The 15,875-nt window shown below is 37.3% G+C and overlaps 1 protein-coding gene across 2 annotated transcripts in view; it reads left to right on the forward strand.

The window, feature by feature from the left end:
- Positions 1-1,052: 1,052 nt before the first annotated feature.
- Positions 1,053-15,875, forward strand: part of CFDP1 (craniofacial development protein 1) — a 145,048-nt gene continuing 130,225 nt past the window's right edge. Inside the window, exons 1-4 of one of the 2 annotated variants that reach the window (XM_008577221.1) lie at positions 1,053-1,244; positions 11,136-11,253; positions 13,334-13,550; positions 13,829-13,956. In XM_008577221.1, the coding sequence (XP_008575443.1) occupies positions 1,181-1,244; positions 11,136-11,253; positions 13,334-13,550; positions 13,829-13,956 (527 nt within the window). In that variant the 5' untranslated portion in view covers positions 1,053-1,180. Of the gene's footprint in view, positions 1,245-2,881; positions 3,073-11,135; positions 11,254-13,333; positions 13,551-13,828; positions 13,957-15,875 lie in introns of those variants that run through there. The other variant, XM_008577220.1, reaches the window with a different exon arrangement.

A 15,875-nucleotide genomic window follows, 5' to 3' on the forward strand; every position in this document is an offset into this window, starting at 1 on the left:
CATAACCCTTTTCCTGTATGACACTTAGCAAGTACTTTTTAAACTCTTCCGCAACCTCCTGATCTGCAGAACTCGCAGTCTCACCTGCAAGTTTATTTTCCACACCATAACGCCTTTTGAAACGTGCAAGCCAGCCAGCACTCGCTGAGAAGGGTTTAACATTTCTCTGACCCTGGGTAACGTGACCATAAATTTCTTTGGCTTTCAGTCTCACAACAATGCTGTCCACTATGCTTCTTCTATCGGTCGTCATCTCATGAATCCACAAATTGAGCCTCTTTTCCATCTTTTCCATAGCTTCATCGCGCACTGTAGATGTCACTTTAACACTTTCCGGAGCAGCCTCACGTACAGATCGACGAATTTCCTTTTCCTTTTTCTTGATGTACCGGATTGTTGACTCGTTAACGTTGAACTCCCGGCCAACAGCACTGTAACTCATGCCCGAACGGAGCTTATCTAACACGTGTATTTTCTCCATGAGACACATCACGGTCTTCTTGCGCTTGGGAACAGCAGACAGCACTTCAGCACTACGCTTGGGGGCCATTTGAAACAGCCAAATCACCAACAAAAAGCACAAAAATGCAAAACCCCGCGGAACTAAATACTCTTTACAGCACGCGAGCTAAAACAAGAAGGCGGAGCCTCTGCCTCCGTCAGCCTTGGCTGAAAACTTGCACCTCCGCCTCCAATTTTTCACCCTCTGCGCATGCCCAAGAATAACCCCACAAAGCCCTCTGATTATTGACTTTGGGGTTACATTTGAGCGAGTAAAACAATTTGAAAATACGAATCCACGAATATTGAGGGTCAACTGAACTTCCGTAGTTACGTAATTTTTTTTCTTCTTTTTGATCCTCCGGTACGAATCGTATAGTTACGTAATTTTAGTTAAGCATAACTACTAAATCAAGGCAGTGCGGTAGGGCCGAAGACTACAAGTTCCAGCATGCATCGCTTCAGGGAGAGGTATGTGCTCCAGAAAGGGCTGCTGAGTGTCAGCCCAGAGGCACCGGCCGGAAGTATCGTGTTTCCGACTACGTAGCAATCTCTGCGCATGTGCAGACGCTGACGGGGACGCCCTAGCTGTCGTCGCACCTCTATGGTCTCTCCCTAGAGCTTTGCTGTTGGAGGTAGCTGTGGTCTTGTGGGTTGGCCGGCCCCGAGCGGCAGCGACATGGAGGAATTCGACTCCGAAGACTTCTCCACCTCGGAGGAGGACGAGGACTACGTGCCGTCGGGTGAGCGATTCCGCCTCAGGCAAGAGGCGGATTGCCCCGCCCCACGCCTTACGTGAGGCGCGTCTGGCCCCCGCGGGCGTTGGCCCAGTGGCCCCGGTGGCCCGAGTGGCGCCGGGTTCTGAGCGTCACCGCCCTCAAGCCCCGCACCCTTGACTGCCCTGGCTCGAGACGAGTGCGCGGGGACAGTCCCTGCAGCCGCTCCCCGTGGGCGGGCTTCGGCCGCCGCCCCCTCTCGGAGCGCGGGAACCGGCACGTGAATAGCGCACTGTCTGGGGACGCTGTCGGTGCGTCCCCGAACGACACTGCTGCTTTTGAAGTCTTCTGGAAGGCAGACTGAGTGTTGGAGGTCGTCTGCAGACCTTTGGGCTCGAGGGAGTTGCTAGCTACCCCCACGTCCAAGATAGATCTAGCCACTGTCCCTCTCCACAAGGGATGTGGTTGTTAGAAAGTTCACTTGATGCATTTTGTTTCTGCCCCATTGCTCTCCCCTCAGAACTTTTCTTTGGGGGGGGGGATGGGTATCTCTAACAGAATGGGGCCAAAATAAATCTTACCACCTAAACCTGTCCCTTCCCCATCCTGCTCCTTCCCAAGACTTACTATCTCATTAAAAGTATCTTTTCCCACACAATCGCTCAGGTGAAAATCAAAACCAAAAAAAAACAAAACAACAACAACAAAAAAACCCCAAAACCCAGGAGTCTTCCTAATTCTGTCTGTCAGCCCATCCAATCAATAAGTTCTGTTATGTCTACGTGGAAAATAACTTTCTGAGCACTTATTCACCAGTCTCACTGCTACCATTTCATTCTGAGCTATCATTATCCTTTGCAGGATTTTCCATAGCTTCCTAACTGGTCTCCTAGATTCCATTCTCTTCCATTAACGTTGGTGTTAAGCCAACAGCCAGAGTGATCATTTGAAAACTAATTTTCATTTTAGTCAAAGTTATGCATGCACATACGTAACATAGTCAAGTATTTTTAAAAGGCTTGTTTTGAAAACTAGCAGCTCCCATCCCTATTCAGTCCTCTCCAGAGGAAACTCCTTTCCACTTTCTCAATTTCGTATTTCTGTTGTCTGTTAACTTAACCCCACGCATGGTAGGTCTCTTTTTTTAGTACTCCCTGACCTCATCCCCCTCCCCACACACACACACCCTTCCACCTTCAGGCCCTCCCCAGCTCCCCAGCCTGCCAGTATATACCTGTGTCCAGTTTTGTTTAGATCAGTCTTCAGTGTTTGTTTTTTCTAATGACTGTGAACACTGTGTTCACTGCTGAACCATGTGGTATACGGTGATTGCTTTTCCAGCTCTACTTGTTTTCTCTGGAGTTAATTGCCATTTTTGTTGTTGACTAGGTGTCTATGTACTTACTACTAATTTGACTAACTGGTCAACTGAACTTCCGTAGTTACGTAATTTTTTTTCTTCTTTTTGATCCTCCGGTACGAATCGTATAGTTACGTAATTTTAGTTAAGCATAACTACTAAATCAAGGCAGTGCGGTAGGGCCGAAGACTACAAGTTCCAGCATGCATCGCTTCAGGGAGAGGTATGTGCTCCAGAAAGGGCTGCTGAGTGTCAGCCCAGAGGCACCGGCCGGAAGTATCGTGTTTCCGACTACGTAGCAATCTCTGCGCATGTGCAGACGCTGACGGGGACGCCCTAGCTGTCGTCGCACCTCTATGGTCTCTCCCTAGAGCTTTGCTGTTGGAGGTAGCTGTGGTCTTGTGGGTTGGCCGGCCCCGAGCGGCAGCGACATGGAGGAATTCGACTCCGAAGACTTCTCCACCTCGGAGGAGGACGAGGACTACGTGCCGTCGGGTGAGCGATTCCGCCTCAGGCAAGAGGCGGATTGCCCCGCCCCACGCCTTACGTGAGGCGCGTCTGGCCCCCGCGGGCGTTGGCCCAGTGGCCCCGGTGGCCCGAGTGGCGCCGGGTTCTGAGCGTCACCGCCCTCAAGCCCCGCACCCTTGACTGCCCTGGGCTCTCCCAAGTCAGCTAGGGGCCGGCCCTTGAAATCAGACCCCTTGACCTTGGTGTTGTAACACCACACGGTAACCAATTGAGCTAACCAACCAGCCCCTATCAGAATTTTGAAGGTGTTGCTCCATTACTTTCTAGATTCCAGTATTGCTATTAAGAATTGCTCTATTAGTGATTTCTGCTCATTGTATAAGATCTGTTTGTCCTTGTAAGCTGATAGAATTGTTCCCGTTTTCTTATACATCACCATAGTATTATACCTTAATATGAATCTGTTTTCAGCCTTTGTGTATTGTATAAGATCTGTTTGTCCTTGTAAGCTGATAGAATTGTTTCCGTTTTCTTATACATCACCATAGTATTATACCTTAATATGAATCTGTTTTCAGCCTTTGTGCTTGGCCTTCTGGGAACATTTTTTCCCCTCAAAAATTTTTTTGTCAATTTCCTTTCTCCATTTTCTCTGTTTTATTTTTCTGGAATCTTTATTATTCATATGTTAAAACTTGTGTTAGACCTTCTGGACTGGTCCTCTAATTTTTATCCTCACCTTTTTTTCTATCCCTTTGACTTTTTCCCCACTTTATGGGAAATTTCCAGTATTTTATCTTCCTATCCTGCTGTTGAGGTTTTTTTCTTCCTTTCATATTTTTAATTTTAAATAACTTTTTTGTTCTTTTAATATTCTTTTTTTGTAACATATCCTTGTTTCATAAGTGCAGTATCTTATCAATTTAAGGATATTAATAATACTTTAAACTTTTTTTATTTTTAACTTACATACAGTAAAATTTACTCTCTTTGGTGTACTGTTCTATGATTTTTGGCAAATTTTAGAGTTGTGTAACCACCACCAAAATGAACAGTCTCTAACCCCTACTCCCCCCCCAAAAAACCCTAAAATTCCCTGTTCTACTCTTTGTAGTCAAACAACTCTCCTTCACCCCCAGTCCCAGCCACTGACGACCACTGGTCTGTTTTCTATCTGTATAGTTTTGCCTTTTTCAGAATGTAATATAAATGAAATCATAACAGTATGTAGCTTTTTATGTCTGGCTTCTTTCACCTAGCATGATACATTTGAGATGCACCCATGTTGTGCATATTAATAATTTGTTCCTTATGTAGTAGTCCGTTGTATGGAATGTACCATAGTTTATTCCCTAGTTGAAGGACACTGGATTGTTTTCAATTTGTGGTGATTACAAATAAAGCTGTTTGTAAATATTTACATACAACTTTCTGTGTGAACACGGGTTTTCATTTCACCTGGGTAAATACCTAGGAGTGGGACTGCTGGCTTTTATGGTAGGTGTACGATTGCCTTTACAAGAAACTGCCAAACTTTTCCATAGTGTTATTCCTATTGGCAACACATCAGAGTTTCAATTGCTCTTCATTCTCAACAGTACTTGAAATTGTCAGTCTTTTAAAAAATTTTTTAGCTAATTTCCTCATTTAATTTACATTTTGATAAAGACTAGTAATGTTGACTGTCTTTTCATGTGTCTGCTTGCCATCTTTATATCTTCTTTGGTGATGTATCTGTTCAAATCTTTTGCCCATTTTTAAAAATTGGCTTCTTTTCTTACTGTTCAGTTTTGGAGTTCTTTATGTATTCTGGATACTGTCCTTTGTCAGATATCTGCTTTGCAATATTTTGTCTCACTTTGTGGCTTGTCTTTTCGTTCTCCTAACAGTGTTGTTTGCAAAGCAAAATTTTTTAACTTTGATGAAATCCAGTTTGTCAAATTTTTATGTTATTTATTGTGCTTTTGGTATCATATCTAAGAACTCTTGCCTGACCCAAGACTGCAAAGACATTTTCCTATGCTTTCTTTTAAGTTTTATAGTTTTACATGTATATCATTTATTTTATCATTTTCAGTTAATTTTTGTATGATGTATGAATTATAGATTTGAGATTCTTTTTTTTTTTTTTTTTTTTTGCATATGGATGTCCAATTATTTCATCAGTATTTGCTGAAAAGACTGTCCTTTCTTCATTGAATTGCCTTTGCACCTTTGTTAAATATTAATTGGCCGTATTTGTATAGATTTATTTCTGGACCTCTATTCTGTTCCGTACTGTTTTGATTACTGATTTGCAGTTTTAAGTGTTGAAATCAGGTAGAGACAGTACTCCAACTTTGTTCTTTTTCAAAATTGTTTTGGCTGCTCTTCTTCCTTTGCCTTTCCATGTATATTTTGGAGTCACCTTGTCATTCTCTCCAAAAATACCCTGCTTGGACTTTGCTTGGACTTTGCATTGAATCTACAGATCAGTTTGGGTTGAATTGATAACTTAACAGTCTTCTTTCCCAATCATTGAATACAGAATATCTCCATCTATTTAGATCTTTTAAGTTTCAATTTCAAATTGTTCATTGTTAGTATATGGAAATACAGTCATGCTCCACATAAAGAAGTTTCAGTCAGTGAAGTACCACATACACAATGATGGTCCCATAAGATTATAATGGAGATGGAGGAGTGTGGTAGGCTGTATCATCTAGGTTTGTTGAAGAACAGTCTATATTTGCACGACCTGACAAAATTGCCTAACGATGCATTTCTCAGAATGTATCCCCATCCTTCAGCAATGGATGACTGTAAAATACAATTGTTTTTTGCATAGTAACCTTGTGGTCTACAACCTTGCTAAACTCATTTATCAGTTCTAGAGGTTTTTGTAGATTCCATGGGATTTTTCCATATAGACAGTCATGTCAAATGTGAATAGGGCTGGCCAGTTAGCTCAGTTGGTTGGAATGTGATGTTGATAACACCAAAGTCTGGGGTTCAATCCCTGTACTGGCCAGCAAAAAAAAAAAAGGTGAATGGACAGTTTTATTTCTTCCTTCCCAACTTGTATACCTTTTTTTCCCCCTTGCCTTATTGTACTTGATATTTACAGTATGATGTTGAATAGGAGTGGTGAGGGGGATATCCTTGCTTTGTTCCCAATCTGAAGTGGTAAAAAAATTAAAGTTTCACCATTTAGTACCAGATTAACTATAGTATTTTCACAGATACCTTCTGTGTGTCTTTTAAGCACTCTAACAGTGAGTAACTCATTACTAACTCAATCACATAACACTATGAGTGTGCTCCCCATTATACACACCAAAAAACTGAGGCACAGAGAGTCTAAGCAAATACCCAAAGCCACCTAGCTAGACAGTAGCTGAGCTGAGATGTAAACCTTGGCAGTCTACATATATTGTCCCTCACAGGTGCTTTTATCAGGTTAAAGGAATTCCCTAAATTTCTAATTTGCAGAGAGGTGAATTTTGTCAAATGCTTTTTCTCTATCTATTGATTTAATTATTTGTGGTTTTTCTTCTTTTTTGTCTGTTGATATGGTGAATGCAATCACTGATTTTAAAAGTTTGTTATTTATTTAAAGTTTTTTATTTGTAATTTTTAAAAATTATTGACTGCAGTAGGGAGAAAGGTGGAAAGAGTAGAACAAGGAGCTTGATCTGTAACTGACTGAACAGTGAATTGAGATAACTCATTACCTTTGGAAGCCAATTTTTAAATTTTGAATAGATTTTTATTTCTGGGATAAAGCTTACTTGGTCATGATGTATTATTTTTATACATTGCTGAATTTGGTTAGTTAATATTTTGTTGAGGATTTTTGCATCTATGTGTATGATAGATATTGATCTGTAGTCTTCTTGTAATTTCCTTGTGTGATTTTAGTATCAGATGTTGCTAGCCCCATAAACTTGGGAAAACATAGTCTGTTTCTTCCAGGGTGATTTTTATTTACCTTATATGTTTGTTTTGGACTTTATAGTCTTTCTCAGATTTTTGGTGATTCTTAGTCGTTTGTCTCATATTTAAGCATGGGACACTGAAAAGATGATTGGAAGTTCTGAGTCTTCAGACAACATTTGTTCCTTTTGTGCTTCATTGTCTTTGGGAACATTATTCTGCTTCTTATTGTCTTTTTTTTCTCATAGTAACAGCATGGAATTTGATCTTGAGTGTTTCATGTAATTAAAATTCTTTTCTCTCTTACCAAGGATATTGAGCATCTTTTTACATGTTTAAGATCCAGAGCCACGTGCATCTCCTTGTCTGCACTGTTTGCAACATTTGCCCATTTTTAGGTTGAAAATAACCTTATATTATTACAAAAGCAGCGCATGAGTTTTGTAGAAAATTAGAAAATGCAGACCATTAAGCATAAAAAGAATCATTACATTCCAACTACCTGGAGATTTTCAAGGTCAATCCCTTAGTGAATACTCACTCTTATCTTTTTCTACACCCAGGTATTGATATTTGTACTTTTTCCCCAGCCTGGAATCATTCTTTTTCATGTTATTTTGCAACCTCCTCTATTCAGTAATCAATCTCTGCCTATCCATTTCAATAAATTTCCATCTTATCTAATGTACAGACCATATTCAGATTTTCCCAGTTGACCAAAAAATGACTACAGCTTGTTTGTATAAATCACAAATGAGTTCAAGAATACACGTGTCATTTAGTTGTTCCATCTCTTAAATCTGTTTTAATCTAGCACACTCCCCTTTCCATAATGACATTGATTTGGTGAAGACATCAGGCCATATGTCTTGCAGCATGACCTACCTTCTAGATTTGTCTTGTTCCTCATGCAGTTGTTTTAAGTTGTTCTTTTGTTCCTTGAATTTTGTGTAAATTGGAAGTTAGATCTAAATGCTTGATGGGTTCAAATAAAATATTTTTGGCTAGAATACATTATAGATGACTTGTGTGTTTCATATTGCATAACATCAGAAGACACATAATACCTGGTTGATTCCCATAGTTGTGACTACTAGAACAGGATGATGACAGTCTGACCCCTCTGTTGCGTAATATTTTTTCCTTTTGAACTGAAAGTATTCTGTGTGGCAGTATACTTAATGGTTAAAATTTAAGTTGCTTTTTAACATTACTTGCTAGTCTTTTCCTAAATTAGTGCTATCATTAGAGTTTGAGAAGTGTTCCATAGTTCTACATTTATTAGTTGGTGTTCTTCTGTAAAGTATAGCTTTCCCTCATCAATTGGGGCAGGATAAATGTTTAATTCTTTTCCCTTAATTCAAATTTTCAAAATAGAGAGTAATTTTAATAGTAGCCTAAAATGGTACAAATTATCTTTTTTGTCTTTTTAAAAATATCATAAAGGGCTAACAGATTTTTATTGATTCAGTATGTTTTAGTCTCTTAACAGATATTCCTTTAAAAGGAATGTGCTTAAGTGTCACTGCTATCCTTTTAATGTGATCTATTGTTCTTAAATAACTTCCTGGCTTTCTGGTACAGCTAAATGTCCTGGTTTCACCTTATGCTTTCCTTGCCTCAGACCCGAAATTAGCTAAGTTGTTTTCAGGGAACCATTTTTGTGGTAAGTCATATTAAAGAGTACAATTTGAACTTTAGAGATGTTCGTTGCTATTAGATTAACACTGTTTCTGTGCCATTTCAGTGGACAGAAGTAGAAATATTTATCTTGAAAAGGGTTAATGTTTATGTTGATATTTTTAATTCATTTTTAACATTTGTGTTTTCACTTAATTTTTTTGATTTTATAATTGTGTATCATTTCTCTTATTCTGACGATCTGGATTCCTAACATGATTAACTTAATCTTATTTGCTTTAACCTATATTTTCTTTTCTTTTTTTTTCCTTTTTGCTTTAACCTATAACATCAAGGAAATAGTTTCAAAATACGAACACTAATGTTACTACAAGGAGTAGAACTTTTTGTCTTTAGGATGCTTCTTGCTAAAGATGTACAGTCAAAATATTATGTTTTTAAAACCTTGGACTAAATCATTTCTTGTATGGTTATATTATCATTTTGGTATACACTTATGTTTATTTTTCAAACTTTTTAATTTAAGGGATTTAAGGAAAGTTCTATATATAGATGAGCAAAGAGTACCCTGTTTTACCCTGACCTTTTATAGGGAGTTATTTTCATTAGTTTCTTGTTTATCCTTTCAGTGTTGCTTTTTGCACATATAAACAAATATGTATATAAAACATATTCTTCTTTCTTTCTTTTTCTTAATCAAAAGCTTGTGTATTTTATACACTGTTCTTTTGCACTCCCATACCTCTTTTCTCTTTAACTTAGTAGTATATTCTGGAGGTAACTAGATAAAAGTCCTACATACTCCTTTTCAATGGCTGTGAAGTATTCCGTTATTTATATGTACCATAGTCTATTCAACCGGTCACTCATTACTGGACAGCTTGGGCTGTTTCCAGTCATTGTTATTACAGACTACACTGGAGTGAATAACCTATTACATATTCTAGGATAGAATTCTAGAAGTAGGATTGCTGGGTTGAAGGCAGATGCGTTTGTAATTTTGTTAGATATTGCCAAATTCTCCTCCATAAGGTATTAGTTAGAATTTGGCAGTATCTAACAAATTAAAGATACATGAGTGTGCTGGTTGCTGCATAAGATTGCCAACATTATTTACACAATGATGGCATGTTTGTACAGTATTTTGTACTTTGCTTTTCTTATATTTGTAAAAATGTGAAATATGTGCAAATAAGAGTGTCACATGTATAGTTTAAAGAATACTAATCAAATGAATACTCATGTGGTATCTTCCATGAAGCTAGTTTAAGAACTAGAATTATGTTTTGTTTCGTTTTTGGCAGCTGGCCAGTGCAGGGATTGAACCCTGGACCTTGGTGTTATCAACACCATGCTCTAACCAGCTGAGCTAACTGGGCAGCACTAGTAAAGTATTTAAAAGCTGATTGGATGTACAGGAATATCAAAACAGCACTGTTTGTAATGTCCCCAAACTGGAAAAACCTAAATGTCTATCACCTTTAGAATGGACAAATAAATTACAGTATAGTTATACAGTGAAATACTATTTAGGAAAGAGAATGAATAAACTATAGCTACATGCAACAACATGGTTGACCTCATGAGTATAATATTGAGTGAAAGAAGCCAGACACAAAAGAGTACATATTGCAGGCTTTTTTTTTTTTTTGTCTATTCAAAAATAGGCAAAACTAATCTGTGGTGTTAAAAAGTCAGGATAGTGGTTGCCTTTGCAGTAGAGACAGTGGCTGGTGGCTAAAAGAGCCACAAAGGGGGGGAGGGTGGCTTCTGAGATGCTGATAATGTTCTGTTTCTCCAGCTGGGTCCTGGTTATGCAAGCATGTTCACTGCATATCATTTCATTGAAGTGTACATTAGATTTGTGTGCTTTTTGGTATGTATTTTTCTCATGAAAGTTTATATGAAGTAAAAGAGAAAAAAACTAGTTGAATCTTTGTGTGGGCAGGGTTGGTTTATTGACTGGTACCCACAGAGTGTGGTAAGATTGGGCATCCAGGCAACACTGTTTTGTTGGGGACCCCAGATGGTCAGTGTCTGAGGATGTGGGACATAGATGCGTTTGTTCTTTCTGCTGTGTTTAACAGAGAGTCTTTAGGTTTCTTCCTAACCTCTTATTGACAAGACAAGGTATCTTTTGCTTACGTTTGAAAGATATCTAGGATGAGGTGGGAGCATCAGTTTCTTCTTTGAGAGGTACATTAGTAGAATTGGAATTTTCATTCATTCATTTGTTCATTCAGCATGGACAAACAGGGTCTATGTCCTCATGGAATGTAGAGCATAGCAGAAATTGCAAATATTAAGTACAAGAGGGATGAATTATGGAGAGGAAATATGGATTACAGTGGAAGCCTAGGTTAGGAAAATTTAGCCTAATCTTCAGGGGCAGGGAAGAGTTCCCTAAGGAAATGATGTTTTAGTTAGGTGAACAATAAGGGAAAGTACTAGATTTTATTCTTAATGAAAATGTTTCATCTTAATGTGAAAACTTTTATTCCTGTCTGTCTGACCACCCTATTATGTGATTTCAGGTGGAGAGTATAGTGAAGATGATGTAAATGAATTAGTGAAGGAAGATGAAGTGGATGGTGAAGAGCAGACACAGAAAACCAAAGGGAAAAAAAGAAAGGCTCAGAGCATTCCAGCCAGGTGATGCTGCCCTCAAGGCTTGTAGATGTCAGGGGCTGTTGTCACAACCATCCTGACTGCTGAGATTGGTCTGATGATGGATTTCTTTACTAAAGGGTTTCTAACCCTTTTCTCTTTGAAGAAATCATTTGCTGATATTCTAGATTAAATTCTTGGTCTCTGGCAAGCTCTGAAAATTTTTGAGCTTTAATTAAACAGAATTTTAATAGGTAATATGTATACACGGTTAAAACAAAAAACTCAGTTACTACAAAAATGTACATCCTGTTTCTAGCCCTTGTTGCTTTGCCTCTGAAGAACTATGTTACCAGTAGAGATAGTATGTGCATGTACAAGCATGTATGTATATATTTCCTGCCCTCTTTTTTTAAAAAAAGAAAAAATATAAATAATAGCATACTCTGCATATTGTTTCTCACTTTCCTTATTTCACATCCTGGAGATGGTACCATGGCAGTACATTTAGATATACTTCATTCTTTTCAGTGACTATATAGTATTATATGAATAGGCCCGACTTTATCTAAACATTCCCTGTTGAGGAATGTACCTAGTCTTTATTGCAATAAATAAGACTTCAGCAAATATTCTTTGCACAGTCATCCCTCAGTATCTGTGGGGGATTGGTTTCAGGACCTCCTGTGTATACCAAAGTCTAGGGATACTCAAGTTCCTGATATAAAATGGGAGTAGTATTTGCCTATAACTTAAGCACATCTTCCCATATACTCTAAATCATCTCTAGATTACTTATAATACCTAATACAATGTAAATACAGTATAAATAATTATTATACTATATTGTTTAGGTAATAATGACAAGGGGAAAAAGTCTGTACATTTTCAGTACAGATACATTTTTTTTCCCCCAAATATTTTTGATCTGCAGTTGTTTGAATAGATGTGGAACCCACAGATACAGAGGGCCGACTGTATATGAGGGTACATCAAAACCCCCAAATATTTTTGATCTGCAGTTTGAATAGATGTGGAACCCACAGATACAGAGGGCCGACTGTATATGAGGGTACATCAAAAAGTTCATGGAAAGATTACTATGATCTTTTTTTTTTTTTTTTTGGAGCATGCCAGTACGGGGATCTAAATGTGCTATCTTGGAGTTATAAGGCTGCTCTCTGACCAACTGAGCTAACTGGCCATTATCTTTTAATGCTGTTTTTTTACTAACTTTTTAAAATACCCTCATATGTCTTTGTATACATATCTGTATATTTGTAAGTGAAATTTATAGAAGTAGAATTGTTTGATCTAAGGTTATATGTAGTTAAGTTTTTTAAAAAATAGATATTAGCAGATTGCCTTCCATAGGCCTGGTACTGAATTACACTTCCACCAGAAATTATGAAAATCTGACAGATTATTTAACTCAGGTAAGGGAATCTTCCATAGAAGTCTTTTATCTCACTTTTATTGGTGTTTCTGTCTTCCTGGGCATTGAAGCAAAAACCAGATTATAGTTTATGAAAAGGAAAAAAAGAATTTTAGATACTAGATGATTTACCTGAAGTCAAAGTAGTCGAAAAAACAATTTACTCGTATAAGTCTTGGGTCCAGTTCTTTTCTCCTTGAATTTTTCTGTATTCCAGCTTTCATTTCTTCAAGAAGTAGGAAGAAATACTGATATTTTGTTTCCCTGAGAACTCTTGGAAGAAATAGTGCAAGTAAATTTGAGGCTCTTCTCAATAGAACTTGTTTTCTGAATGGAGTGGTTTTAAAAAGTCAAAAATATCTCGCATATATATATTCCAAGAACACTCTGGGCAAATTAATTCTGTGAGCTGATTTTGGCTGTTTTCTTGGTGAAAATACCTGGTCTTGACTTAGAGGTAGAACACTATATTTCTATTCTAAGTGATTGGGAGAAATGCTCAATTCTGTTTTTCTTCTACAAAATTTCAGCTTATTTCTCCTACTCCTCCCAGTGTATTAGTCAGTAGTCCCAGATTTAAAAATTTTCTCAGGTTTGCAAGATTATGTTTGGAATTGAGGAAGGGGTAACTGAAAAAATTTTGCATTGTCTGTCATGTCTTTCCTTTTTCTTGTGACTGTTGGTGATTAGGAAGAGGAAACAAGGTGGCCTGTCAGTAGAAGAGGAAGAGGAGGATGTCAAGTCGGAATCTGAAGGAATTAGCAGTGAGGAGGAAGATGAATCTGCAGAGCAGGAAAAAGGCAATGGGTCAGAGGATGCAAGGAAAAAGAAGGAGGATGAACTCTGGGCCAGCTTCCTCAATGACGTGGGACCAAAGTCAAAAGTGCCCCTGAGTACACAAGTTAAGGCAAGTTCAGAGATAAAGGTGAATGCCTCTCCAGAAATACCCTAATTTTAAATTTCCAATAGGTCTTTGGTTAGAGAAGAAACATTTAAGACCAGCCATAAATAGCATTTTGTTTGTTTGGTGGCTAGCTCGTAGAGGGATTGAACCCTGGACCTTGGTATCAGCACCATACTCTAACCAAGTGAGTTAACTGGCCAGCCCACAAACAGCATGTTTTGATTGTTCTTTTAGATTTCGTCCTTTGCTGAAATTGATTACATTTCTTGCTTTTTTCATAGAGAGGAGAGGAGACTGAAGAGACAAGTTCAAGTAAATTGTTGGTCAAAGCAGAAGAGCTAGAGAAACCTAAAGAAACAGAAAAAGTTAAAATCACCAAGGTGTTTGATTTTGCTGGTGAAGAAGTGAGGTAAGAAGACCTTCACAAACTTTGAGACTAGTATTTTTGAAAGTGAGCATTTTTCTAAATAGTGTTAGCCACCTATCCTCATTCCAGCCTATCATAATATTTTGGAAGACTTATATTTGACCTCTAAGGAAACTGGCTTCATAAATTGTCAGGGAACGTGAGAAAGGTCCTCTCACATACAGTAATATAGTTTTCAGTTGTATTAAGTGATCAGCTGGAAGCAAGGAGATGTAAGAGTCAAATATTTGGTTCTACCATTACCATGCTTTGTGACTTCGGTTAAATCATTTCTCCTTATATTACTTTCCTTGACTGTGAAATACAAGCCCCAGTGAGGCCTCTGAAATTAGATAAGAATTAAAAGTACTAGGAGAGAAATTTGGTTGCAGTATTATTTCCTTACCTTAATATTATGTTGTAATTGATTCATGAGGTTTATTTACTATTATTTAGAAATATAGTAAGGGCTTAATGCTTTGACCAGTTTAGCCTCCTGGCTGTTCAAGGTAAGAACCACATGCTTGGAATTTCCTGTCCCCCATTTATTTAAATTTTATTATGTGAAAACAGCAGATCTATACTTTAGAGCTGAATGAAAACAGATGAAGTGCTTGCTAATCAATAATTTTATGGATGGTCACATTTATTTTCCTTGACAGTAATTAATTGGACCTGGGAGCTCTCTGAGAATATAATCTCCTTTAAAATTGTTATTTTAAAAATAATGTCTGTTTTCCAACAGTTGTTTCATCCAATGAAAATACACTTTGGAAAAAGAATTTAACATTATCAGTTTTATAAATGGTATGGAGCAAAACTTTTTTTTAAAAAAAAACTTTCTACCCAACATTTTCTTCTGAAAAATTTCACTTACAGAAATATTACAAGAATAGTATTACAACAAACAGCCATGTACCTGTCAAGATTCACCACTGGTTACTGTTTGCTCCTCTCTTACCATCTGTATTTGTATTTTTCTTTTGTTTTGGATGAACCATTTGAGAATTACTTGTAGACATTTTGACAGTTCATTCTTAAATAATTTAGCACGTCTCCTAAGAACAAGGGCATTCTCCTTTGTAGCACAATATAACTTGCACATCCAGTAAATTTAACATTAGAGCAGATTACTATCTATGTTGAAGGACCCTGGTTTAAATTTAGCACGTCTCCTAAGAACAAGGGCATTCTCCTTTGTAGCACAATATAACTCGCACATCCAGTAAATTTAACATTAGAGCAGATTACTATCTATGTTGAAGGACCCTGGTTTAAAATTTTCAGTTCATTGCAAAGCTTTTGTAAAATTCAATAAAATGAATTACTAGAAAAATAAATTTTAAGAGATATGCAAAATACAAGCCCAAATTTTTAATAAGACTCAACAGACTTAAAATTATATTTCAATAAATTCAGCTGAAGATAGGAAAAGAATTACATGACTATACAGGCTGTATATACTCACACATTGAAAGTGTGAGTATAGGTGTATAGGTGATTGATACAGGGAATCAATTATACCTTTTTGTTTTTCTGCAATTGAAACAAAAAAAAAAAGCTAAGAGTAAAATATTATTTCTTAGTATTAAACATCAGATACACATTTTGAATGAATGCTGTTTACATTAGTATTTAAAGTTTTTATTGTGACAAAAGAGCTTATTTTTTGTTGATTTATCTAAGCCAGAATGATGATAATACTATTCCTGGGGGATAATGTATATGTAAATTTTTTCTATGTTGGTTATCTTTTTCTAAATAACACTCATGATGAAACTCATTTCACAGAAATATTTTGACGGGATCGGAGATTTAAATTTTACAGCAGTTTCATTCAGTTTAGGATTATATTTTTACTTTTATCCAAAATGAAACTAGTGATGCTGTATTTTCTTTTTTTTTTCTTTTTTTTTTTTTTC

The sequence above is a fragment of the Galeopterus variegatus genome, unplaced genomic scaffold (genome assembly GCF_000696425.1).
Source record: "Galeopterus variegatus unplaced genomic scaffold, G_variegatus-3.0.2 Scaffold1462, whole genome shotgun sequence".
In the NCBI taxonomy this organism is placed as follows: Eukaryota; Metazoa; Chordata; class Mammalia; order Dermoptera; family Cynocephalidae; genus Galeopterus; species Galeopterus variegatus.